Source organism: Carassius carassius, chromosome 10 (genome assembly GCF_963082965.1).
Source record: "Carassius carassius chromosome 10, fCarCar2.1, whole genome shotgun sequence".
Lineage (NCBI taxonomy): Eukaryota > Metazoa > Chordata > Actinopteri > Cypriniformes > Cyprinidae > Carassius > Carassius carassius.
The window spans coordinates 9081430-9109255 of record NC_081764.1 but is presented as its reverse complement, the minus strand read 5'-3'; the positions used below and the strand labels follow the sequence as shown (position 1 = coordinate 9109255).

Below are 27826 nucleotides of genomic sequence, written 5' to 3'. Positions count from 1 at the left end.
AAGAAAGATGCTTAGCATGGAGCAAAAATAAAGTTCAGGAAGGGACCAGGCCAAAATAACAAACATAACAGATCTAACTTACAAAAAGGAGTACTTTCTAATCTCTCAAAACAAAATCCAAAATAAACAACAAAAGTCTTACCTTACTCCCTTTCTAGCCAAAAACAGGTGAAAACATGGACAATAAAAGAAATGGCGTCCTCCTCCCTACGGCTCCAAAATTATTTAAACTTTCACCTTAAGGTCTAACCTTGGGAGATTACTTGTACAAAAACAAATAACACACAACTCTCCAAAGTTTCAAACTGTATACACCAACAACAATGTAAACAGACAACTAGCACACACACGCTATGGTCTAGGGCAGGTGAAAAGTCTCCAGAGGCAGCAAATGCCAAGAAGGGCCCCTTCAGATGGAATCTTCAGCTTTTATCCACAAGCCTTCCTTCCAGCAGCCAATCAGAGCAACCAGGTGATTAATGACAACCAGAACCAGGTGATCTTCATTAAGCTTTTGGAGGGTGTAGAGAGATTAGAGAGACAAAACACTGCCAAAACAAACTGTAATCAACATAGTGGCAATAATTAAATACTGCACAAATAACACCTTAAACAAATTACGCCTGGGGACGTAACATTAATTAATAACTTTTTTTTCGATACATTTATTCTAAGACTAATTATCAGTGTAGTTTAATCAGATTTCATAACATTGTGAAAGAGGTTTCATCCAGCAACAATATTCTTCTACAAATGGTAAAAGGGTGCTTTTCTTGTCTGTGTAAATTTGTGTTGTGCTCTACACTTTTAACCCAAGGACTTAACACAACAGAGTCAAAGAAAGATTAGTTATTAAGTAACAATGAGGTTAGCGCATGTTTTCTCATTTTTATTCGGATAAGTAGTTTTTTTAATCAGTTCCCACAGTTCCAGTCAAATTCTTAAAAAAAAAACTTCCTATAAATGATTCAAATTGTGATACTTATACATAAAAATAAAAGAGGATATTTGGTCCAATGAAAATGTGTGTTTGTGAGTATGTGTACTTAACTGTGTGTGAAAGGAGGAAAAGTTAGTGAGAGTGTTATGTGTGTGTGTAATGAGCTGAAGATATACTGGGGAAGTGGGAGTATAACTTCAGTTCCCAAAGGCCCCGGCTGGAGTAAAGGTGTGGAGGTATCAGCATTGCACACATACCTGTCTTCAATACACGGGCACGTATAGGTTCAAAACGAAAGTGCATTTAGACAGGTAAAGGAGAGGGAAGAAGGTAAGACATTTGCTTTCTCTCTGAAGTGTTACTGTTAAATGTCTCTATCTGCCAAGCAGCTGTAAAACAACAAAGATTAATTGAAGATCTCGGTTAATAATTGATTCTCTTAAACTTGTACATACCTGTAGACTTGAATGACCATGTGAAGTGTAAACAAAGCTTTAACAAATGAATGTGTCTGAAACAGGATTTGACTATTTAACGTCATGCATGAAATGAACTTCACATATTTGTGGATCATCCTTGTACCTGTAGTGCATATTTGTTTTGTTTCTGGACAGATTGCAGATATGGGGATTCAGATGAAAGCTTTAGTGCTGGGTGCTGCAATGGCAGCCGTAGCTTGTACAACCATCATCGCTTTGATTCTCTCTCTTGCTAATCATCAGACTTTGGATCAATCATACTCAACAAAGGTGCAAAGATGTTTAACTGTCAGTTACAGTTGTAAAAGCCAATCCTAAAATGTTCTTTTTTCTGCTTGCACTGCCTGTTGTTTATTAAAAACAGATCATCTTAACAGGTGTCAATATTTGCTTTATTGGATATTATAAGAAATATATATTGGTGTTGGATAACAGTTCTACAACTGTGACTCTGCTCATTCTACAATTTGTTATCTTTGAGACATTTAAAAAATAAGTTATCTTTTATGTTAAACTTTTCAATGGTCAGAGTTTGAGCTATAAAGGGTTTAAAGAAAAAAAAAAAAGCATTCATGTCCACTTTTGTAGAGGGCAATCACCCACAGGAAAGTGGAGGGTGAAAGAAGGGAAATGGGAACAGCACATTTAAACCTGTATCCGTGAACACATAACTCTTGTATATAACACTATTGTCACATTAGTGATAACATTTTGACTACTCACAATTTGTGTCTATTTGTTTCTAAAACAATTGTTTATTGTTAAGATATTCATGAATTGAATTTACAAGTTTTTAAAGACACGCACTCCTATTTTTAATTATTTTAAATAAAACCCTTGACACTTTACAACTAACTTTACACATTAACATTTCAAGCGGAAATGCATCCTTATTTATTGAAATTAACATTAACCTAAATTAATAAATTCTGTAGAACTTTACAGTTATGTTCCATTTGTTAACATTAGTTAACTATAGTAACTATAGTTGTTAAGATGATCTAAAAATGAAAAATAGTTTTAAAGCATTTGTTAATCTCAGTTAATGAATTTCAACACTGACTAATGAAATCAAAAGCTGGTCACACTTTAGTTTGGGGGTCAGTTCTCACCATTAACTGACTAGTAACTATGACTTTTAACTAATTAAACTCCTAATTTGTTGCTTATTAATAAATAGTAAGGTAGTTGTTAAGTTCAGGTTTGGCGTAGGAGTAAGGAATCCAAAATATGGTCATGCAGAATTAGGTATTAATACTTTGTAAGTACTAATAAACGGCCAATATGCTAGTAATATGCATGCTAATAAGTAACTAGTTAATAGTAAGAACTGGTTACCCAAAAGTTGTATTTCTTAATAATAATTGATTGCCCTGAGCTAACATGAAAAATAAACCTTTGTATTTTTATTAACTATTTAAGATTAATAAATAGCCTACTAAATACTATAACAAATATATTGTTTGTTGTTAGTTAATGTATTAATTTAGGTTAACTAATCTGACCTTATTTTAAAATATATTATTGCAAAGTATTGCTTATGGTTTAACTAAGGTTACAAATGGAACCCTGTTGTAAAGTGTTACCAACATTTTCCTTCTTGACGGAGAAAGTGTGAACAACAGTGTGGACTGATGGCAATATCTTGACTTCTATAGTTAAAAGCTAACCTAGCTAGTTTTTATTGTTGAGAGTTTTATTCAGAGGTGGGTAGAGTACCCAAAAACTGTACTCAAGTAAAAGTAAAAGTACTTCTAGAAATATTTACTCAAGTAAAAGTAAAAGTACTAGTCTTGAATAGTTACTTGAGTAAGAGTAAAAGAGTATCGGATAAAAAATCTACTCAAGTAGTTAGTTACTAGTTACTTTGGGTCATATATACTGAGCCTATTTTTATTTAGATTTATAGATAAAATGTATGTAATGTATGTGTGCGTGTATAAATGTATATATTTCATCAGCCTTTACTCCAATTTATGTAATTTATTATAAAACCCTGTCTGTTTACTTAAGTAACAGATATAGGTGTCATGCCATAGCATATTTTTAATACGACTGACTTTATATTAAATGTGAATTTAACATTGAAAGTTAATGTGATATAAATATTGCTACTAATCTTTCATTGTTCAGAAAGAGAGCAAATAACATTTACATTATTAAAGATAATTTTCACTGACAGTCTAGATTTCAATCACTCTCAGAAACTCCCATTAAAATCACTGAAACTGTTAACACTGTGAAATCAATATCTTAATTAAAGATTCGTACACACATCTGCACTTTGTTGTTCCTGCGAGAGAATTCGCCAGAAAGAGGTCTCCAGTCAGTGAGCGAGTGAAGGAAGCACCGCATTTTAGCGATGACTCATCTGAACGCCTCTGATTGGCCAATGCTTTAATAAGCTTAAAAGAATCATGTGTGTTTGGTTATAATGCGCAGCGCTGTATAAGCGCATCTATCTCTGGCTCAGCGCCAGCAAGCAATCACAGATCTGAATTTAGCAGCTGATAATATGACTCGCTGAACGTACTTGCACCAGTGTGATTGTATTAAAATTAATAAAATCTTAATCGGCTATTTTTTGTCTTTTGGAAGCTGCATTCAACTTGACTCCCCTCTGTTATAAGCCACACACGTACAACAAACTAATCTCACAGTGGTATCGTGTACTGTAATCGAATGTAGCCCAAGTTATTACCTGTTAAACAGTAGACGGCACACGCGGTGTTCATCTAATAAGGATCTCCATCGCTAGCAAATAATAACCTTTGCAGATTTCAATTCAGTGCAGTTCCAGCCACGTTTTCAACGCTCTTTCTGTTCTTAAACGTTACAACTCCGAGTGAACCACTTCAGACGCTCAGCGCGTGCGGCAGGGAACTGAACGACTCATTCAAACTGATTCATGAACCAATTCACTCTTTTGCCAATTGGTTTGATCAAGCCTTTGAACAGAATTGACTCAAAAGAATGAATCATTCACGAATGGGCATCGCTCATTGCCCAGAGAAAAGTAGACGGCGCGTTTGGAATAAACTGAAGCATTATAACATTTATTGCATTAAGATAAAGTAACGAGAGGAGCGTCGCCCACAGTAACGAAGTAAAAGTACAGATTTTCCCCCAAAAATTTACTCAAGTAAGAGTATAAAGTACCCATCTTTAAATATACTCCGAAAAGTATTCGTTACCCCAAAAAATTACTCAAGTAAATGTAACGAAGTAACTGTAACTCGTTACTACCCACCTCTGGTTTTATTCAACTTTAATATCAGACTGAAAAGAAGAGCAAAAATACACTTTTAGATATCAGTGTGCATATGTGATGGAGGCATCTTTAGTAAAACAGCTCCATATTTAACGAAGGACATACAAAAGACCCTAACCAGAAGCATCGCAACCTGCTTTCCAGAATACAGAAGATGGAAAGCATCTATTTCACACATCATTTACGCAGTCTGTCTCACAAAAACAAACCAATCTATGGTTAAGAAAACAACTTAAAACAACTATGGTTAACTTAAAACAACATGAAAAAATTAAAACAACATGAAAAAATGATTTCAGACCACAAATATACCAGACAACCAAATAAGTTCTATACAATTCCTCAACACAAAATATTTTTATGAATCCTGTGGTCTAACTTGAATGTGATAGTTACTGTCAAATGTTTTCCCTCAGGATGTGTGTGTATGTGTTTCGCTCAGGAAAGTAAGCACACCCAGTGAATCAAGTTTTGTCGAAATTTATGGAACTCTTTGTCTGACTTCCTCAGTATGGGATTGTGTTTGATGCCGGCTCAACTCACACGGCACTTTTCCTGTACCAGTGGGTGGGGAAAAAAGAGAATAACACTGGAATAGTCTCTCAGAAACAGAGCTGTGATGTGGATGGTGAGTACAGCGCTGGAAACTTGTCCAGCTCTCTGTTCCCTAACATTACAACAATTTGCGGTGATTTAATTATGTCTTTTAAGGTGACAAAGATGAATCGAATGCATTAAGTCAATATTACTTTGTTCGCTTTAGGTTTCACAAGGAATAGAAAACAAATGAAACAGTTTCAACAGGGCCATCACAAAAATTTACGTGGCCTAAATGGCTGGGATGCCGGTCTGTATTAGTAAGCTATTAAATGTGAGTTTTAATTGTCAAAGCATTTTTATCATTTTTAGGTAATGGTATATCAAGCTATGTACAGAACCCTCTGGCAGCTGGAGAAAGTCTTAAGAAATGCTTGGATGAGGCCAAGGCAGCAATACCAGAAAGAGAGTGGAAAACTACACCTGTGTACCTTGGTGCCACTGCTGGCATGCGGCTTCTTAGGTGACTGTACTTAACAATAATTGACAGAAGTGTCATATAAATGAACTGGATTACACTTATTTTTACATTGGTTTCACAGCTTACAGAACCAAAGTTTAGCAGACAGCATTCTCGAAGAAGTCACCAAAACAATCCAAAGCTATCCATTTGATTTTCGAGGGGCCAGAATACTCTCTGGCATGGAGGAGGGGGCTTTTGGCTGGATCACCATCAACTATCTCATGGAGAGTTTTATGAAGGTGAATAATGGCTTTCCAATACTGATGAAATTAGGATTGAGTGGCTATTAATGCAGAGTTCTTCAAACTTAAGGGTCAGCCCATTTCTTTTACAATGATCCAATGAACATTATAAAAACCAAACAATGCAACATCAATAATTTTAAACTAAAGTTATTACTTTGTTATCATGTCAGATATCTTTATTTGTCATTCTTCTTAAAGGCCACTGAACACATGTACAGTAAATATACAATTTTCATTTTTGCTTTTCATGTTGTTTTGACAACAAAGACTCAGTTAATTAAATCAATCAACAGTAGAAATGATACTTAATCACTATTAATAGCTTCTCTTTTGTTAGAGCATCATGTACCTCAATACTGCTAATGTTTTTTTTGTGCAGCATTCATTTGAGGGCCATTGGATCCACCCAAAAGCAGGAAAGATCCTTGGGGCTCTTGATCTCGGTGGCTCATCAACACAGATCTCATTCACCCCAAAAGACCCAGTGAAAAACCCAGATTCAGCTTTTAGTATCCAGCTCTACGGGTACAAATATAAGTTGTACACACACAGCTACTTGTGCTTTGGCAAGGACCAGGCTTTGAGGAAACTTCAGGTCTACCTTCACAAGGTTGGTTTTTAATTCTATTCATTATCTCTGTGTAGGTTTTTACCATAGTTTTAGCACAACATATTTACTGTATGTAGTTTTGGAAAGAAAGTATCTACCAGAGGTGGAAAGTAACGAATTACATTTACTCGCGTTACTGTAATTGAGTAGCTTTTTTGTGTACTTCTACTTTTTTAAGTATTTTTTTTAATCTGTAATTTTACTTTTACTTAAGTATATTTAGTTTGAAGTATTGTACTTCGCTACATTTTAAAACACATTAATTACTGAGTAAAAAAAAAATCGCTCCCTGGAAGCTATGTCAGTAAATAATGGGCAGGAGGGCAAACTGGCGCTAAAATCACAAGACAGATGCAGACGGACAAAACAGGCGTTAGTGGTGCAGACACCGCTGAAAACGAAACCCCGTCATATTCTGAAGTTGAACTTGAAGGAAATGAAGTGAACCCCTGCCCATATTTATACTCTATTATGCTGTGTATGCTGTGCTTGCCTAGGGAGACCAAACTAGCAGTTTATAAAATCTCGACAAGACATCAACCCCACGTAATGTAAAAAAAAAAAAAACCAACGGTCAAATATGTACTATTGTGTATTATGTATTGTGTTAATCAGCTACAAGTCGGCTGACTCGATTTTCTTCTCATACATTCCCGCAGCGTCACAGTGCATTTCCCTAAAGAAGCCGAGCGACTTCAATGGGGCTTTCTTTGAACAGTTTTTTTCTGTGCTCCGAAGCTAGACGGTCATTGGATAAATGCTGCGATTATGTCCCGCCCACGGACGCTCAGCGTCTCTGGAGGTGAATGAAGACTGGGCTTCCGCGTGATGATTGGAGGATCTGTCGATCTCCTTTTGACTGACAGCGGTCTGCACCATAAGAAGTCGGTGAAGCTGTTTCACGCTCAGTCCCATGATCGCGGATTTCTCAAGTGTATTCGAAAGACAAACTGCGGCAATATTTCTTGATATTTGTAAAAATGCAGAACCACCACAAAATTGAATTGGTAACTAAGATTGAAAATGTGCGCGCGCACGCACGTACACGCACACACACACACACACACACACTATAGCCATCTAGTGGTTAAAGTGATTTATTACAATTTTTAAACTGAATTTCCCCAAAAATGGGCAAAAATCTTACATTAAACCTTATAAAATTATCCATGGTATCCCCATGTATGAAAGTTAGAAATCTGGGTCTTTTATGAAGTGAATTTTACCTGAAATGCTTTTTTCTTTTTTTGTAAAAAAAAAAAAAGCCTATTTAAATAAATATTTATTTATTTATAGAAATGTAAAAGATTTAAATCCTCCAAAAACTGTACAAAGTTTAGTAAAAACATAATTGAACAGAGTAAAATTATATTTGTAAAAAATTTAAATATTTTACTATTACAAAATGAAATGTTATTGTCTGGGGTCAAAAAGACCCCGAGTGTCACTACAAATGAAGACCATCAGAGGGTTATAATGTAGGCCGAAAATGAGCTTCCCCTCTTTGAAAGACCAGCAGCCGCCAATGATATATATATATATATATATATTTATATTTATATTTATTAAATATATATTTATATATATATATATATATATATATATATATATATATATATATATATATATATATATATATTTTTTTTTTTTTTTACAACAGGACAGCAAACTAAGAGACTTGCGTTTTAGACACCATATTGCCGGTTTTTGCTCTATTTCTACAACAAAAATTTATTCCAAACACAGCCACCAAAGCAAAATTTTGCATCTCTGAGCAACATGACAGTGTTTCGTTTCTGAATGAATCAACCGTTTAAATGATTTGGTTCAATCGCAATGACTCACTTATTAACAGTGACTTGCTGACACATACTGGCCATTTTAATTTCACATTTAAAGTATCTTTTGATTTTTTTTTTTTTTTATAATTAAGTTTTTATAATTTCAAATGAGTATTCAACATTTTATGTCTGGCATATCAAAACATTATTCATGCATTGGTAACTGCAGGTTAAATGCATTCTTGTCCTGCACTAAACAGTGTGTAAATACATCTAAATGCCACGTCCGATGAAGCTTTTGCATTTCCTCTGTATTGAAAAGATGAGTTTGTTGATAATGATTTGCCTGGTAACAGCCCAAATGTTTTATTATTCTAAATAACTGATTCCTTTAATTAAAAACAACTAGTTTGAGGTTAATATACCTATCCCAGGGGTGTCAAACTCAGTTCCTGGAGGGCCGTAGCCCTGCAGAGTTTAGTTCTAACCCTGCTCCAGCACACATATCATGTAGTTTTCAAATAAACCTAAATGATTAGATTAGCTGGATCAGGTGTGTTTAATTAGGGTTATATCTAAACTGTGCAGGACTGTGGCCCTCCAGGAACTGAGTTTGACACCCTTGGCCTGTCCCATTTTTGACTCCCTCCCACTGTTAAAATGTAACTAAGTAATTTTTACTCTGAGTAAATTTTAAATGAGCTACTTTTTACTTTTACTTGAGTTGATTTTTTAGACTGGTACTTTTACTTGTATTTAAGTAAAATTTCATTAATGTAATGGTACTTTTACTTGAGTAGAATATTTTTGTACTCTTTCCACCTCTGGTATCTACCAATAAAAATAGGGTCATAATTGAATGTCTGATATGGTGTTTGCTTCATCTAGACTGCTGGATCCTCACCTGTTATCAGTCACCCATGCTACCATGTCGGATTTGACCTCAATCTTACTTTGAATGACCTTTACAACTCCCCCTGTGTGGTCAAACCGAACAATTTTAACAGCACAGCTACAGTCCAGTTCTCAGGAACGGGTAACTCATCCCTCTGTCTCTCTCTAATGGAGAACATTGTTAACCTGACCGACTGTGCATTTTCACCAGACTGTGGCTTCAATGGTGCCTATCAACCTCCAGTCAATGGCGAATTTTTTGTAAGTGTTTCTGTCCTTATCAGATCATCATCACTGTAGGCTAGTACAATACTGTAGGCAAGTACAATATCACACTAGTGCAAATGTGATACTCATCGTATACAACAGTTCATTAAGAAGTTAATATTGTGTTATTTTAGAAACAATGTTGTCTGTTTTGCTCAGTTTTGCCAACCAAAATATAAAGACAAATCAGAAATGTTTATCCCCGAGTAACCCACAGAGGGATTTCATTTCTCAATCCACGTTTTGAATGAATTGGGTGAACCATTTGGTGCGTTGAACCATTGGCCATAGTCGTGTTGGATTTGGAGAGACGCTGCACAGACCGATTGGTGTGTGACATCAAAGTACCGCGATAGAGATTCAAAAGCACAAGGAGTGTCTGCTCTAAGCTCTTGCGGTTTTTTGATGTCACACACAGATCAGTCTGATGGTGATGACCCACTTAAAGTGGAACAAGCCTAATGATTCAATGAACCGTTTATAAAGAACCATTTACTTCACTCCTGAATGAATCAGCCATTTGAACGAATCAAATGAATGAATAAATGACTCGATGAATTAATCATTAAGACATTACCACCATCTACTGGCAGTTTTAGTTTATTATTTAGAGTATCATTTCATTAAAGAAATAATTTCATATTTTCATAGTAATAATAATAAAATTAAGAAAATAAATTATTAAAGTTATAGTTCACCCAACCAAAAATGACAATTCTGTCATCATTTACTCACATGGTCAAAAAGAGTATATGTAATAAATTTGATCAAACTAAATATTTCTTGCTGAACCTACTTTTCGTAATCTGTGTTTGATGCTTTGCACAACAATGACTTTATATGTTCAGAGTAATTTCTCCAAATTTGATGTGCAATTAGATTAATTAATCACCACATCATGTAAATAATTAGATTAACATTTTTTATTGCTTACCAGCCCTAATATATATATATATAAAATGACTCCTAAGAGCCGGTCATTTTGGTGAATCACACAGCACAACCAGTAATGTCTGATTCCCGAAAGAATGCCTCTTGTTGTCAATCCTTCATGGAGCTGAATCTATCAAGCGGTTACTGAATCGACACATACAGGAGTAGCCTGCACGTTACTATTTTAAGTGATATTTATATCAAAATGATCCTCTGCTATTTATTTATTCTTCTTATACATCTCAGGCTTTTTCTGCATACTTCTACACCTTTGACTTCCTTGGACTTGTCCCAAAAGCTCCACTGACCCAGGTTCTTTCCACTATTGAGACCCACTGCAACAAAAACTGGACCTCTGTGAGTTCACAGACACTAATTGCAGTCCTATATTTGATAGTAAAATGCCTGGAAAATTGAGAAGTGAAAGTGAATCATATTATGAGTCCATTTGATGATGCTGGTGTTATCTTTTGTAATACTGATTCTTAAATTCATTTTTATGACCATTATTTCCTTCTGCAGCTTAAGGCTGGAAATCCAAACACTACTCCAAAATATCTGAAAGATTATTGTGCTTCTGCTCATTATATTATGACTATTCTCTTGAAAGGATACAAGTTCGATAACACCTGGGATCAAATCTCTTTTAAGAAACAGGTAAGGTTTCATCAGCTTATATTATTAGCATTCCTTTACTGAAATAAACCGGTTCAGTAATGTGAATTTACGAATTTCATGCATACAGGTCAATCTCCTCCTTATTAATATAGCAGACTGAATATGGATATTCAGTGATTCATAAATCGTTTAGAGACTAGAATTTAATTTCAGATTACTTGCATTGCTCAAAAGCACAGTGGAAGTATCTTAAACTGACATCATGCCATGTGCTCAGCCTGACAGTATATCACAGGGATAGGCAACTTCGGTCCTGGAGGGCCATTTTCCTGCAGAGTTTAGCTCCAACCCTAATTAAACACACCTGAACAAGGCAATCAGTGTTTTCGGGATTACTACATAGATACAGGCAGGTGAGTTTTTATGAGGGCTGAAGCTAAACTCTGCAGGATAGTGGCCCTTCAGGACCGGAGTTGCCTATCCCTGGTATATCAGATGACGGTCGACGTGATTTTGCAGAGTAAGACATTTTCCTGGATCAACATCTTTTGATTATCCTGGATCAATATTATTGTCCAAAAATATAAACTTAATCCAATCCCTACCCCTAAACCTAACCCTACCAATAATTTATTCCTAAAATCAGTGGGAAATGATAACTGATTTACAAGGGTGTAGAAGCACCTAAACCTGATTTTAAGCCTAAAACAGATATTTTCTGAAAAGTTATATCTCAATTCTGATTGGTTGATTGGAATGTTGTACTTGGTGAAATCACGCTCACCATCAGACTTCTGGGAATCTCCCTGTAAATGGCCTTACTTTCCCCATCAGTGTGATTTGTACTCATATAAGATTGTATGATGGTTACAGGTGGCAGACACAGATGTTGGTTGGACATTGGGCTACATGCTGAACCTGACCAACATGATTCCTTCTGAATGGTCCAGAGCGGTGACAGGAGTGCCGCACAGTCAGTGGGCAGCTCAGATTTTCTTCATCGTATTTGCCCTGATTCTCATTCTTTTTATAGCCATTCTCTTTGTTTGTGATCTAAGCCACTGAGTTGTGTGTCATGAATGTGTGTGTATGTATTAGTATTAATTGCTTAAATTTCAGACGACAGATACAAAGATCGACAAACTTCTCTTTTGACTACTGTTTCTCATGTGATTTGAGATGTTTGTTTTTTCAACAAAGACCTCACAAATAGTGAAATAATCTATGCATTTTGACATTATGATGACACAATGAGATGACAAGTCCTTGTTTTTCTAACATTCTATACCATTTCTAGCTAAATGTAGCTTTTTGTTGTTTAAAGTATTGTCTTGTTTTGAAGGCTTACTAGTCTGTCAATGATTTAGTCTGTGCTAACTTATAACAGTGATTTTTCATCATTCATAAACTCTAAATCGTAAGAGTATAGCTTTTTTTATTTGCTTGTATTCATTTTTACTTACACTCAGCACTTGCAGTAGGAATTAAAGCAATTAACAGACATTACATAAATGTATGATTATATTATTATTATGTGTGAAATCATTATTGTACTTTGTACATATTTATAAAATACAGAAATGACATTCTCCCTAAGCAACAAAATATAAGCAGCTTACTTTTTTTTTGCCTTTTCTTGTTACAAATTTTTTACACATTACCCACAATTTTTTTTTAATGTAAAGTATGCTATACTCAGTAATACTGCATTTAATTGATTAGTAAAAACAGTAATATTGTGAAATATTATTACTTTTTATAGGTTTTATTTATTCCTCTGACAGGAAAGCTGATAATTTATGAATTATTAAATAAATAGATCAATAAAAAAATATCACCATTTATTTTTATATAATTTTTATTTTATATTTCTCCCTGAATTTATATATTCTTTACTGTCACTTTTGATCAATTTAATGAATAATTGCTGAATAACAGTATTAATTTCTACAAAAAGTATCTAACCAACCCAAATTTTTGAAAGGTCATGCGTGTTGTGTGTGTGGGAGTGTGTTTTCAACAGCAACCGGATTTCTTCTGTGATGGTTCTCTTCTCAATGTTATGTGTCTCTCCTTCTGTAACTTGCGCTCCATTAACAACCTAGTAGCAACAAGAAATTAGTCTTTATGCATGGACAGAAATACACGTTGAACAAGTAATAATTGGTGTGATGGGTTTTGTCGGTTTCGAGTCTTACTCTGCTAGAGTTGTCATGGATTCTGACACATTCGCCCCAGTTGCAGCACTGCACTCCATGAAATTTATGTTGTATTCCTAATGAAAGGAAAATACAACCAGACTTTGAGTAGAAATATACTCAGGCAAAACAATTGGACAGTACTTTTTGGGTCACGATGAACTCTTACTCTGGCCAGATCTGCTCCTTCTTGAATCTGGACTGCACGCTCTACAGAATCATTCTTGTTTCCAAGCAACATCATGATGACATCATCAGGAGCCCTTTCCTGCGTAACGTTGTCATAATACAATTTAGAGAAGGGGACGTTTCCATATATTTTTACTAAAATATAAGGAACATGAAGGAATGAAAACATTAGATACCTGAGCTCGAGAGATCCAATCTCGTACAGAAATAAAACTGTTTGAACATGTGATTGCATACATGAGCAGAAGCCCATCAGCTCTGTGGAACACTTGAGTGGTGATGCTGTGAAACCTTATAAAGTTTTTTGGGGTTAAATTACAAACAGACAACTTTTTTCATCATGTGTTAATTTGTTCTGAGGTCTTACCTCTCTTGACCTGCTGTGTCCCATATCTGCAGTTTAACAGTTCTGTCAGGCAGAGCAATAGTCTGTATACAGGTGTCAACACCTGGGTGAAAAACATAAAATATGTAACATAAAATATCTTTAAAGTTATTCTCCTTTATATATTTATACATTTGAAACTGATCATTATCATTAGGCTGCATTTTTTCTTCTTAGAAATAATTTATTTCTATATAGTGTACCATGGCACCTTATACAATACCATTGTAAATTTAAGGTCAGTAAGATGTTTTAAAGAATTTAACACCTTTATTCGGAAAGGATGCATTAATTTAACCAAAATTAACAGTAAATACATGAAAAAAATCCTGAAAAAATGTATGAACAAAAATATTAAGCAGCGCAAATTTTTTTAAACTGTTTTGAACATTGATAATAGTAAGGAATGTTTATTAAGAATCAAATCAGCAGTATTTGAAAATCTAATAATATTTTACAATAGTACTGTTTTTACTGTATTTTTGATCAAATAAACTGTATGAGCATAAAATACTTTCTTCAAAATCTTGAATGGGAATGTGAATAATTGCTTCAGTAAACAAGAATGCCTGCTCTCCATCGCAAAGCACTCACCAATAGTGGAGCGGTAATCCTCAGTGAACTGTCCTTCATGGAAGCGTCTGATGAAGGAAGTCTTCCCCACACTGCAGTTTCCCACCATGACAACGTTAAACTGAACTTCTTCAGCATCTGAAACTATATGACAGAGTTTGTGTGTAGATGAGTATTAGATATTAAACTTTAAGAAATAATTACATGACAATGTTTTATCACTGTACTCACTACTGTTCTTTAAATTTACAGTCTGCTTAGCTCCAGTGCTTCTATCAGGTTTTATGATTTGGCCCAAAGAAACGGGACCAGCACCAGTGGCTTTTGGAGCAGGCTCTTCGTTTCTGGAGCAGGAAAAATAAAATTAAATAAAGATATACTATATATACAGATAAATAATTATTATATAGCTCTGTGTCATACTTGGCTTCCATGTTCCTCTGCTCAGAGACTGGATGGGTAATCGGTTGATTCTCTGGTTGTAAGGTGAGGCATGGATCACAAACCTTTAGAATACAGGTATTTGTTAGTGTTTAAAAGCAAGTAGCATTAGAGACTGAAGTACAAAATATAAGGACATTTTCTAAACAAAGAGATATATACCTCTGAGACATCACTGCACAGCTTGTCCTCAACTTCAGAGTTGTCCGGTTTATGATCTCCATCTTCTAATTCATTCCCAAAATCAGAAGTGGCCAGACTACTAAGGCCTTGTTTGCTCTTATTAGCACGTCTGGACCCAAACTTCCTTTTAGTTGATGGAGACGTCCTTTCTTGGCTAACAGGGTTAGCGCTCTCTTCTAGCTGACTGCTACTTGTGTGTGCACTAGAGACATCAATATACTCTTTATTTAGTTTGTTTTCAGTGATATTAGACACTATAGACACCTCAACTCTTTCAAGATCCTTGATTTCTTGCTTATTCATTCTTAAATTCGAAATATCTTTCTCCCCATCCTCTTTGTCTTCATCCTCCCTTTCTGCTTTGAGCTGCTGTCTGGAATTCTTGCGAGTTGACCCCATTTTTCTTCTTCGTCCTCCTGGTGAGTTGGGTTCACTGGGAACCAATGGTGTCGGCTGGAGAGATTTGATTTCTGAGTTTTCTGGCATATTGAGATCAGGAGCATTCGCTATGTTGTTTGGCTCTTTGATGATTGATTCCCGATCATTACTCATTGAACTTTGAGACGTCTCATTTAATGCTCTCTCTATCTCACTGAGAAGTGAATCCTCTGACTGATTAGAGTAATCATAAGATGTTTGGTCTCCTAAGCTCATTTCAGAGTCCAGAGACATCTGCAGATTTGTATTTGTATTTTCTATTTCCTCATAACCATCTCTTTTTCCTTGTATTCTTCCTTCTCTGAGATTCTTCCGAGTCGAGCCCATCTTTCTTCTCTTCTCAGTAGTAACAGTCTCTGACTGTGAATGTTTGGTAACATAAGCATTTACTAACTTAAGGGTGTTTTCAGGTGTCTCAGGCACTGTTGGTCCACTAGGTTCAGAATTGTTCTGATGGTCATTTTCTTCTTTTAAATCAGTTGCACTACCTAACATTTCTGATTCAAGATCTGTGGTACTGACTGAAGACACTTCCTTGGACTGATTGATGCTTGATGCTAAAGGCATATCATCCAAATCATCTTCTGCTTTCTTAGTTTCTCTATTCTCTGCCACACCAAGTGCATCTGCATTATCTGCATTTTCCCCATGTATTACTCTAGGATTTCTCCGGGTTGAGCCCATCTTTCGCCTCTTTTCTTGGGTGGAACTGATTTCATGAACAAAATCATCCTGAGTGCTTTTTAGTTCTTGTGTGGGAAAAACATGGCCTGTGTTTTCAGTTTGTTCAGGCTCTGATCCTACATAAACATCTACAGACACGGTTTGATCAACATCTTTGATAACCTTCAAGACAAATTTGTCCTTTGTCCTGTCATAGAGATTGATTGCCTCATTTTCACTATTACTGTCGTTTCCAGTACTTTCCATCCCCTTTTCCTCGCTCACCTCCGATAGGTCATGGATATTTGGAGAAACTTCCTTCCCTCCATTTTCTGATTCAGGGAACATTTTTGAAGAAGAAACTGGATGAGAAAAGTCAACAGGGAAGTTTTGTTCTACCTTTTCATCAAATTTACATTCAGTTTTTCTTGCACTGGTTGCTAAATGTGGTTCGGTATCCTGCTCCTGTGTCATTTCTTTGCTATCTCTATCCATCTTTTTGGATTCTTCTTTTTCCTGCCCTTTGTTCCCTCTGAGCATCTTACGCGTTGACCCCATTTTTCGTTTTTGAATGACTGGATTCAAGCTTGATTGATCTTCTCTATGAGACTCTTTAGGAATGACACTTTGTTTGACAATGACAATTTGTTTAGGACCTAAGCATGTGTCAGCATATCCCAATTGAAAGTCTGAAATCATCTCAGCTGCAACATTTGAAGAACATTCAGATTCTATCAATAGGTCTGGATTTATGGAAGAATTTGGATAATTTTGTTCTGAGATATCTGTCTGCACATCTGATTTACTAACAATATCCTGGATCTCATGGCCTTCTCTATCAGCAGATGAAATAAACAGTTGCTGGGGTTCAGGAGATCCTGCAATGGCTTCTTCAATAGTTAAATTCTCCTCTGACTTTGTGGCCCCATCATCATTTGTTGTATTTTCAGCTTCTCCCTCTTTCTCTTCTTCAACCTCCTCATCATTCACCATTCTCTTCGCTCTCTTCCGAGTTGACCCCATTTTTCTCTTCTGCATAGACCTATTGGAGAATAGATGCATTTCAGCCATCTCTGTTGGCGGAGCATTCTCAGTTGAGACATAAATTTGGGTTTCCTCCATAAGCAGGGCATCAGACGAGATCAGAGCAGAATGACTCCTACAGGCAAATCTGTCTCTAACAAAATCTGCAGTTCTTTCTGGGACCTCAAATAAATGTGAGCCAGTATCATCCTGTGATGGCCCAGATTGTGTTTGAGATACATCTGATCTCTGTTTTAGTTCCAAATAATCACATGGCTCCTGCACTGACATGTCCACTGTCTTTGTGGTCTTTCTGTCCTCATCTTTATCTCTTATATTCAAAAATTCTTGTGTTTCACTGTGATCAACCATGTTATCCTGGTATTGAACTTCTAAGTGTTTTTTTGTGTCTTCCTCTTCTAACAATAGTTTACTATCTCCATTTTTTTCCTCGGATTCCACTCTTACTTTTCTTTGTCCATTTTTCCCTCTGAGAGGTTTACGAGTTGAGCCCATTTTTCTCTTGTGAATAACTGTGAATTCTGAGTGTGCCTCCTCTCTTTGAGTATCTTGAGGAATTATAGTGGTGTCAAACTCAGCATTATCAGATACTTTAAATGCTTCCGGTTTTGCATCAGAAGAAGTGTCATTTTGAATCAAATCTGACTCAGTAATCATAACACTCTCCACTGTAACTTTATCTCCAATAAACTCAACTTCTTTGTCTAAAACACTAGTTTTACAGATGTTCTCTTCTGTTGCTTCTTCTCCAAATGCTGTTGAGTCAAATGTTTTGTTTTCTAAGTGACGTTCTGTGTCTCCTTCTGCTGGCATTATTTCAACATCAGTATTTTCCTGGGAGACTGCATGAATTTTTGGGAGGGTTTGTGATTCTGAATTGTCATAGACACTCACTGCAGTATATCTGGATTCATCTGGACTGGGTTCATCCTCCAAACTGAAGAATTCTTTCTCATCATGTTCTTGTCTTTGTCCTTTTTTCCCTGTGAGAGGTCTACGAGTTGAACCCATTTTCCTTTTATGAATAGCTGGACTTGATTTTGAGTGTGCCTCGTCTCCATGAGATTTAGGAATGATGTAGATGTCACTTTGCTTGAGAATTGTGTCTGTTTCTCCTGAAACTTCTTTTGCAGTATTTTGAGATACTTTCAGTGCGTCAGGAGAACTTTGAATCAAATCTGACTCCGTAGTCATATTACTCTCCACTGTACCTGTATAACCAGTAACTTCAACTTCTCTGACTAATGTCACACTAACATCATTGATTATCTCTTCCGTTCCTTCAGATTCATTAGATGTTGAGTAAAATATTTTGTTCTGTAATTCAATTTTTAATTGTGAGTCTTTGTCTTCATCTGATGCCAATTTGTCAGCATCTCCAGCATTTTCCTGGGACTCTTCGTTCACTTTCATGAGGGTTTGTGATTCTGTGACATGACAGATACTTACTGCAGTGGATTCCTCAGACAGGAAATCTGAACGACATGATGACTGCAGGAGAGCAGATTTAGATCCTTCAACAGGACCAACATCATTGTCCTCACATAATTCCATCTCCTGTTCTTTTGCACCTAGTTTTACACTTTGTAATGTAGATTCATCTAGAGGGGGTTCATCCTCCAAACGAATTGTTTCTTTCTCTACATTGATCATATCTTCACTGTCAAGTGTCTCATTTTCATCATGATGTTCTTTTTCTTTTCTTTGCCCATTTTTCCCTCTGAGAGGTCTACGAGTTGAGCCCATTTTTCTCTTGTGAATAACTGTGAATTCTGAGTGTGCCTCCTCTTTCTGAGTATCTTGAGGAATGATGGTGGTGTCACTTTGCTTGGGAACAGTTTCTTCCTGAACTTCACACTCAGCATTGTCAGATACTTTTATTGCTTTCAGTTTTGCATCAGAGGAAGTGTCATTTTGAATCAAATCTGACTCCGTAGTAATATTACTCTCCACTGTAACTGTATCTCCAATAAACTCAACTTTTTTGTCTAAAACACTAGCTTCACAGATGTTCTCTTCTGTTGCTTCTCCTCCAAATGCTGTTGAGTCAAATGTTTTGTTTTCTAAGTGTCGCTCTGTGTCCCCCTCTGCTGGCACTATTTCAACCTCTCCACTATTTTCCTGGGACCCTGCATGAATTTTTGGGAGGGTTTGTGATTCTGAAATGTCACAGACACTCACTGCAGTATATCTGGATTCATCTGGACTGGGTTCTTCCTCTAAACTGAAGATTTCTTTCTCATGTTCTTGTCTTTGTCCTTTATTCCCTTTGAGAGGTCTTCGAGTTGAGCCCATTTTTCTCTTTTGAATAACTGTACTTGATTTTGAGTGTGCCTCTTCTGTGTGAGAATTTTCAGGAATGATGCTGATGTCACTTTGTTTAAGAACTGTGTCTGTTTCTCCTGAAACATATTTCTCAACATTTTCAGATATTTTCAATGCTTCGATGTGTACATCAGGAGAAGTATGAATAAAATCTGACTCTGTAGTCAAATTACTCTCCACTGTACCTGTATCTCCAGTAACTTCAACTTCTCTGACTAATGTCAAACTAACATCATTTATTTTCTCCTCTGTTCCTTCAGCTTCATTAGTTTTTGAGTCAAATATTTTGTTCTGTGATTCAATTTTTAATTGTGAGTCTTTGTCTTCCTCTGCTGCCACTTTGTCAGCATCTCCAGCATTTTCCTGGGACTCTTCATTCAGTTTCATGAGGGTTTGTGATTCTGTGATGTGACAGATACTTATTGCAATGGACTCCTCAGATGTTAAATCTGAACTACATGATGACTGCATGTCGGTGGATTTAGATCCTTCAACAGGACCAACATCATTTTTCTTGCATATGTCCATCTCCTGTTCTTTTGCTCCTAGTTTTACACTTTGTAATATAGATTCATCTAGACAGGGTTCATCCTCCAAATTAATTGTTTCTTTCTCTACATTGATCATATCTTCACTGTCAAGTGTCTCTTTTTCATCATGATGTTCTTTTTCTTTTCTTTTACCATTTTTCCCTCTGAGAGGTCTACGAGTTGAGCCCATTTTTCTCTTGTGAATAACTGTGAATTCTGAGTGTGCCTCCTCTCTCTGAGTATCTTGAGGAATGATGGTGGTGTCACTTTGCTTGGGAACTGTGTCAGTTTCTTCCTGAACTTCACACTCAGCATTGTCAGATACTTTTATTGCTTCCAGTTTTGCATCAGAGGAAGTGTCATTTTGAATCAAATCTGACTCCGTAGTCATATTACTCTCCACTGTACCTGTATCTCCAGTAACTTCAACTTCTCTGAATAATGTCACACTAACATCATTGATTATCTCCTCTGTTCCTTCAGCTTCATAAGTTGTTGTGTCAGATATTTTGTTCTGTGATTCAGTTTCTAATTGTGAGTCTTTGTCTTCCTCTGCTGCCACTTTGTCAGCATCTGCAGCATTTTCCTGGGACTCTTCATTCAGTTTCATGAGGGTTTGTGATTCTGTGATGTGACAGATACTTGTTGCAATGGACTCCTCAGATGTTAAATCTGAACTACATGATGACTGCATGTCGGTGGATTTAGATCCTTCAACAGGACCAACATCATTTTTCTTGCATATGTCCATCTCCTGTTCTTTTGCTCCTAGTTTTACACTTTGTAATGTAGATTCATCTAGACAGGGTTCATCCTCCAAATTAATTGTTTCTTTCTCTACATTGATCATATCTTCACTGTCAAGTGTCTCTTTTTCATCATGATGTTCTTTTTCTTTTCTTTGACCATTTTTCCCTCTGAGAGGTCTACGAGTTGAGCCCATTTTTCTCTTGTGAATAACTGTGAATTCTGAGTGTGCCTCCTCTTTCTGAGTATCTTGAGGAATGATGGTGGTGTCACTTTGCTTGGGAACTTTGTCAGTTTCTTCCTGAACTTCACACTCAGCATTGTCAGATACTTTTATTGCTTTCAGTTTTGCATCAGAGGAAGTGTCATTTTGAATCAAATCTGACTCCGTAGTAATATTACTCTCCACTGTAACTGTATCTCCAATAAACTCAACTTTTTTGTCTAAAACACTAGCTTCACAGATGTTCTCTTCTGTTGCTTCTCCTCCAAATGCTGTTGAGTCAAATGTTTTGTTTTCTAAGTGTCGCTCTGTGTCCCCCTCTGCTGGCACTATTTCAACCTCTCCACTATTTTCCTGGGACCCTGCATGAATTTTTGGGAGGGTTTGTGATTCTGAAATGTCACAGACACTCACTGCAGTATATCTGGATTCATCTGGACTGGGTTCTTCCTCTAAACTGAAGATTTCTTTCTCATGTTCTTGTCTTTGTCCTTTATTCCCTTTGAGAGGTCTTCGAGTTGAGCCCATTTTTCTCTTTTGAATAACTGTACTTGATTTTGAGTGTGCCTCTTCTGTGTGAGAATTTTCAGGAATGATGCTGATGTCACTTTGTTTAAGAACTGTGTCTGTTTCTCCTGAAACATCTTTCTCAACATTTTCAGATAATTTGAATGCTTCGATGTGTACATCAGGAGAAGTATGAATAAAATCTGACTCCGTAGTCATATTACTCTCCACTGTACCTGTATCTCCAGTAACTTCAACTTCTCTGACTAATGTCACACTAACATCATTGATTTTCTCCTCTGTTCCTTCAGCTTCAAAAGTTGTTGTGTCAGATATTTTGTTCTGTGATTCAGTTTCTAATTGTGAGTCTTTGTCTTCCTCTGCTGCCCCTTTGTCAGCATCTCCAGCATTTTCCTGGGACTCTTCATTCAGTTTCATGAGGGTTTGTGATTCTGTGATGTGACAGATACTTATTGCAATGGACTCCTCAGATGTTAAATCTGAACTACATGATGACTGCATGTCGGTGGATTTAGATCCTTCAACGGGACCAACATCATTTTTCTTGCATATGTCCATCTCCTGTTCTTTTGCTCCTAGTTTTACACTTTGTAATGTAGATTCATCTAGACGGGGTTCATCCTCCAAATTAATTGTTTCTTTCTCTACATTTATCATATTTTCACTGTCAAGTGTCTCATTTTCATCATGATGTTCTTTTTCCTTTCTTTGACCATTTTTCCCTCTGAGAGGTCTACGAGTTGAGCCCATTTTTCTCTTGTGAATAACTGTGAATTCTGAGTGTGCCTCCTCTTTCTGAGTATCTTGAGGAATGATGGTGGTGTCACTTTGCTTGGGAACTGTGTCAGTTTCTTCCTGAACTTCACACTCAGTATCGTCAGATACTTTTATTGCTTCCAGTTTTGCATCAGAGGAAGTGTCATTTTGAATCAAATCTGACTCCGTAGTCATATTACTCTCCACTGTACCTGTATCTCCAGTAACTTCAACTTCTCTGACTAATGTCACACTAACATCATTGATTTTCTCCTCTGTTCCTTCAGCTTCAAAAGTTGTTGTGTCAGATATTTTATTCTGTGATTCAGTTTCTAATTGTAGGTCTTTGTCTTCCTCTGCTGCCACTTTGTCAGCATCTCCAGCATTTTCCTGGGACTCTTCATTCAGTTTCATGAGGGTTTGTGATTCTGTGACATGACAGATACTTACTGCAGTGGATTCCTCAGATGTAAAATCTGAACGACATGATGACTGCAGGAGAGCAGATTCAGATCCTTCAACAGGACCAACATCATTTTTCTTGCATATGTCCATCTCCTGTTCTTTTGCTCCTAGTTTTACACTTTGTAATGTAGATTCATCTAGACGGGGTTCATCCTCCAAATTAATTGTTTCTTTCTCTACATTTATCATATCTTCACTGTCAAGTGTCTCTTTTTCATCATGATGTTCTTTTTCTTTTCTTTGACCATTTTTCCCTCTGAGAGGTCTACGAGTTGAGCCCATTTTTCTCTTGTGAATAACTGTGAATTCTGAGTGTGCCTCCTCTTTCTGAGTACCGTGAGGAATGATGGTGGTGTCACTTTGCTTGGGAACTGTGTCAGTTTCTTCCTGAACTTCACACTCAGTATCGTCAGATACGTTTATTGCTTCCATTATTGCATCAGAGGAAGTGTCATTTTGAATCAAATCTGACTCCGTAGTCATATTACTCTCCACTGTACCTGTATCTCCAGTAACTTCAACTTCTCTGACTAATGTCACACTAACATCATTGATTTTCTCCTCTGTTCCTTCAGCTTCAAAAGTTGTTGTGTCAGATATTTTATTCTGTGATTCAGTTTCTAATTGTAGGTCTTTGTTTTCCTCTGCTGCCACTTTTTCAGAATCTCCAGCATTTTTCTGGGACTCTTCATTCAGTTTCATGAGGGTTTGCGATTCTGTGACATGACAGATACTTACTGCAGTGGATTCCTCAGATGTTAAATCTGAACGACGTGATGACTGCAGGAGAGCAGATTTAGATCCTTCAACAGGACCAACATCATTTTTCTTGCATATGTCCGTCTCCTGTTCTTTTGCTCCTAGTTTTACACTTTGTAATGTAGATTCATCTAGACGGGGTTCATCCTCCAAATTAACTGTTTCTTTCTCTACATTGATCATATCTTCACTGTCAAGTGTCTCATTTTCATCATGATGTTCTTTTTCCTTTGTTTGACCATTTTTCCCTCTGAGAGGTCTACGAGTTGAGCCCATTTTTCTCTTGTGAATAACTGTGAATTCTGAGTGTGCCTCCTCTTTCTGAGTATCTTGAGGAATGATGGTGGTGTCACTTTGCTTGGGAACTGTGTCAGTTTCTTCCTGAACTTCACACTCAGCATTGTCAGATACTTTTATTGCTTCCAGTTTTGCATCAGAGGAAGTGTCATTTTGAATCAAATCTGACTCCGTAGTCATATTACTCTCCACTGTACCTGTATCTCCAGTAACTTCAACTTCTCTGAATAATGTCACACTAACATCATTGATTATCTCCTCTGTTCCTTCAGCTTCATAAGTTGTTGTGTCAGATATTTTGTTCTGTGATTCAGTTTCTAATTGTGAGTCTTTGTCTTTCTCTGCTGCCACTTTGTCAGCATCTGCAGCATTTTCCTGGGACTCTTCATTCAGTTTCATGAGGGTTTGTGATTCTGTGATGTGACAGATACTTGTTGCAATGGACTCCTCAGATGTTAAATCTGAACTACATGATGACTGCATGTCGGTGGATTTAGATCCTTCAACAGGACCAACATCATTTTTCTTGCATATGTCCATCTCCTGTTCTTTTGCTCCTAGTTTTACACTTTGTAATGTAGATTCATCTAGACAGGGTTCATCCTCCAAATTAATTGTTTCTTTCTCTACATTGATCATATCTTCACTGTCAAGTGTCTCTTTTTCATCATGATGTTCTTTTTCTTTTCTTTGACCATTTTTCCCTCTGAGAGGTCTACGAGTTGAGCCCATTTTTCTCTTGTGAATAACTGTGAATTCTGAGTGTGCCTCCTCTTTCTGAGTATCTTGAGGAATGATGGTGGTGTCACTTTGCTTGGGAACTGTGTCAGTTTCTTCCTGAACTTCACACTCAGCATCGTCAGATACTTTTATTGCTTCCAGTTTTGCATCAGAGGAAGTGTCATTTTGAATCAAATCTGACTCCGTAGTCATATTACTCTCCACTGTACCTGTATCTCCAGTAACTTCAACTTCTCTGACTAATGTCACACTAACATCATTGATTTTCTCCTCTTTTCCTTCAGATTCATAAGTTGTTGTGTCAGATATTTTGTTCTGTGATTCAGTTTCTAATTGTGAGTCTTTGTCTTCCTCTGCTGCCACTTTTTCAGCATCTCCAGCATTTTCCTGGGACTCTTCATTCAGTTTCATGAGGGTTTGTGATTCTGTGATGTGACAGATACTTGTTGCAATGGACTCCTCAGATGTTAAATCTGAACTACATGATGACTGCATGTCGGTGGATTTAGATCCTTCAACAGGACCAACATCATTTTTCTTGCATATGTCCATCTCCTGTTCTTTTGCTCCTAGTTTTACACTTTGTAATGTAGATTCATCTAGACAGGGTTCATCCTCCAAATTAATTGTTTCTTTCTCTACATTGATCATATCTTCACTGTCAAGTGTCTCTTTTTCATCATGATGTTCTTTTTCTTTTCTTTGACCATTTTTCCCTCTGAGAGGTCTACGAGTTGAGCCCATTTTTCTCTTGTGAATAACTGTGAATTCTGAGTGTGCCTCCTCTTTCTGAGTATCTTGAGGAATGATGGTGGTGTCACTTTGCTTGGGAACTTTGTCAGTTTCTTCCTGAACTTCACACTCAGCATTGTCAGATACTTTTATTGCTTTCAGTTTTGCATCAGAGGAAGTGTCATTTTGAATCAAATCTGACTCCGTAGTAATATTACTCTCCACTGTAACTGTATCTCCAATAAACTCAACTTTTTTGTCTAAAACACTAGCTTCACAGATGTTCTCTTCTGTTGCTTCTCCTCCAAATGCTGTTGAGTCAAATGTTTTGTTTTCTAAGTGTCGCTCTGTGTCCCCCTCTGCTGGCACTATTTCAACCTCTCCACTATTTTCCTGGGACCCTGCATGAATTTTTGGGAGGGTTTGTGATTCTGAAATGTCACAGACACTCACTGCAGTATATCTGGATTCATCTGGACTGGGTTCTTCCTCTAAACTGAAGATTTCTTTCTCATGTTCTTGTCTTTGTCCTTTATTCCCTTTGAGAGGTCTTCGAGTTGAGCCCATTTTTCTCTTTTGAATAACTGTACTTGATTTTGAGTGTGCCTCTTCTGTGTGAGAATTTTCAGGAATGATGCTGATGTCACTTTGTTTAAGAACTGTGTCTGTTTCTCCTGAAACATCTTTCTCAACATTTTCAGATATTTTGAATGCTTCGATGTGTACATCAGGAGAAGTATGAATAAAATCTGACTCCGTAGTCATATTACTCTCCACTGTACCTGTATCTCCAGTAACTTCAACTTCTCTGACTAATGTCACACTAACATCATTGATTTTCTCCTCTGTTCCTTCAGCTTCAAAAGTTGTTGTGTCAGATATTTTGTTCTGTGATTCAGTTTCTAATTGTGAGTCTTTGTCTTCCTCTGCTGCCCCTTTGTCAGCATCTCCAGCATTTTCCTGGGACTCTTCATTCAGTTTCATGAGGGTTTGTGATTCTGTGATGTGACAGATACTTATTGCAATGGACTCCTCAGATGTTAAATCTGAACTACATGATGACTGCATGTCGGTGGATTTAGATCCTTCAACGGGACCAACATCATTTTTCTTGCATATGTCCATCTCCTGTTCTTTTGCTCCTAGTTTTACACTTTGTAATGTAGATTCATCTAGACGGGGTTCATCCTCCAAATTAATTGTTTCTTTCTCTACATTTATCATATTTTCACTGTCAAGTGTCTCATTTTCATCATGATGTTCTTTTTCCTTTCTTTGACCATTTTTCCCTCTGAGAGGTCTACGAGTTGAGCCCATTTTTCTCTTGTGAATAACTGTGAATTCTGAGTGTGCCTCCTCTTTCTGAGTATCTTGAGGAATGATGGTGGTGTCACTTTGCTTGGGAACTGTGTCAGTTTCTTCCTGAACTTCACACTCAGTATCGTCAGATACTTTTATTGCTTCCAGTTTTGCATCAGAGGAAGTGTCATTTTGAATCAAATCTGACTCCGTAGTCATATTACTCTCCACTGTACCTGTATCTCCAGTAACTTCAACTTCTCTGACTAATGTCACACTAACATCATTGATTATCTCCTCTGTTCCTTCAGCTTCAAAAGTTGTTGTGTCAGATATTTTATTCTGTGATTCAGTTTCTAATTGTAGGTCTTTGTCTTCCTCTGCTGCCACTTTGTCAGCATCTCCAGCATTTTCCTGGGACTCTTCATTCAGTTTCATGAGGGTTTGTGATTCTGTGACATGACAGATACTTACTGCAGTGGATTCCTCAGATGTAAAATCTGAACGACATGATGACTGCAGGAGAGCAGATTCAGATCCTTCAACAGGACCAACATCATTTTTCTTGCATATGTCCATCTCCTGTTCTTTTGCTCCTAGTTTTACACTTTGTAATGTAGATTCATCTAGACGGGGTTCATCCTCCAAATTAATTGTTTCTTTCTCTACATTTATCATATCTTCACTGTCAAGTGTCTCTTTTTCATCATGATGTTCTTTTTCTTTTCTTTGACCATTTTTCCCTCTGAGAGGTCTACGAGTTGAGCCCATTTTTCTCTTGTGAATAACTGTGAATTCTGAGTGTGCCTCCTCTTTCTGAGTATCTTGAGGAATGATGGTGGTGTCACTTTGCTTGGGAACTGTGTCAGTTTCTTCCTGAACTTCACACTCAGTATCGTCAGATACGTTTATTGCTTCCATTATTGCATCAGAGGAAGTGTCATTTTGAATCAAATCTGACTCCGTAGTCATATTACTCTCCACTGTACCTGTATCTCCAGTAACTTCAACTTCTCTGACTAATGTCACACTAACATCATTGATTTTCTCCTCTGTTCCTTCAGCTTCAAAAGTTGTTGTGTCAGATATTTTATTCTGTGATTCAGTTTCTAATTGTAGGTCTTTGTTTTCCTCTGCTGCCACTTTTTCAGAATCTCCAGCATTTTTCTGGGACTCTTCATTCAGTTTCATGAGGGTTTGCGATTCTGTGAC

The 27826-nt window shown here is 36.8% G+C and overlaps 2 protein-coding genes across 2 annotated transcripts; one reads left to right on the top strand and one right to left on the bottom strand.

Annotated features, from left to right (window-relative positions):
* Positions 1–1327: 1327 nt before the first annotated feature.
* On the top strand, positions 1328–12817 carry LOC132151702 (ectonucleoside triphosphate diphosphohydrolase 8-like). The gene is made up of 9 exons (XM_059560011.1): positions 1328–1689; positions 5201–5318; positions 5600–5750; positions 5830–5989; positions 6375–6605; positions 9275–9541; positions 10727–10837; positions 11003–11137; positions 11972–12817. The coding sequence occupies exons 1-9, from the start codon at positions 1480–1482 to the stop codon at positions 12161–12163; spliced, it is 1575 nt and encodes a 524-aa protein (XP_059415994.1). The 5' UTR covers positions 1328–1479; the 3' UTR covers positions 12164–12817.
* LOC132151701 (uncharacterized) lies at positions 12517–17602 on the bottom strand. Its single transcript, XM_059560010.1, has 9 exons — positions 15047–17602; positions 14867–14949; positions 14675–14787; positions 14465–14587; positions 13853–13934; positions 13662–13776; positions 13466–13564; positions 13297–13373; positions 12517–13199 (listed from the first exon to the last, which is right to left on the bottom strand). The coding sequence occupies exons 1-9, from the start codon at positions 17561–17563 to the stop codon at positions 13115–13117; spliced, it is 3294 nt and encodes a 1097-aa protein (XP_059415993.1). The 5' UTR covers positions 17564–17602; the 3' UTR covers positions 12517–13114.
* Positions 17603–27826: the final 10224 nt, after the last annotated feature.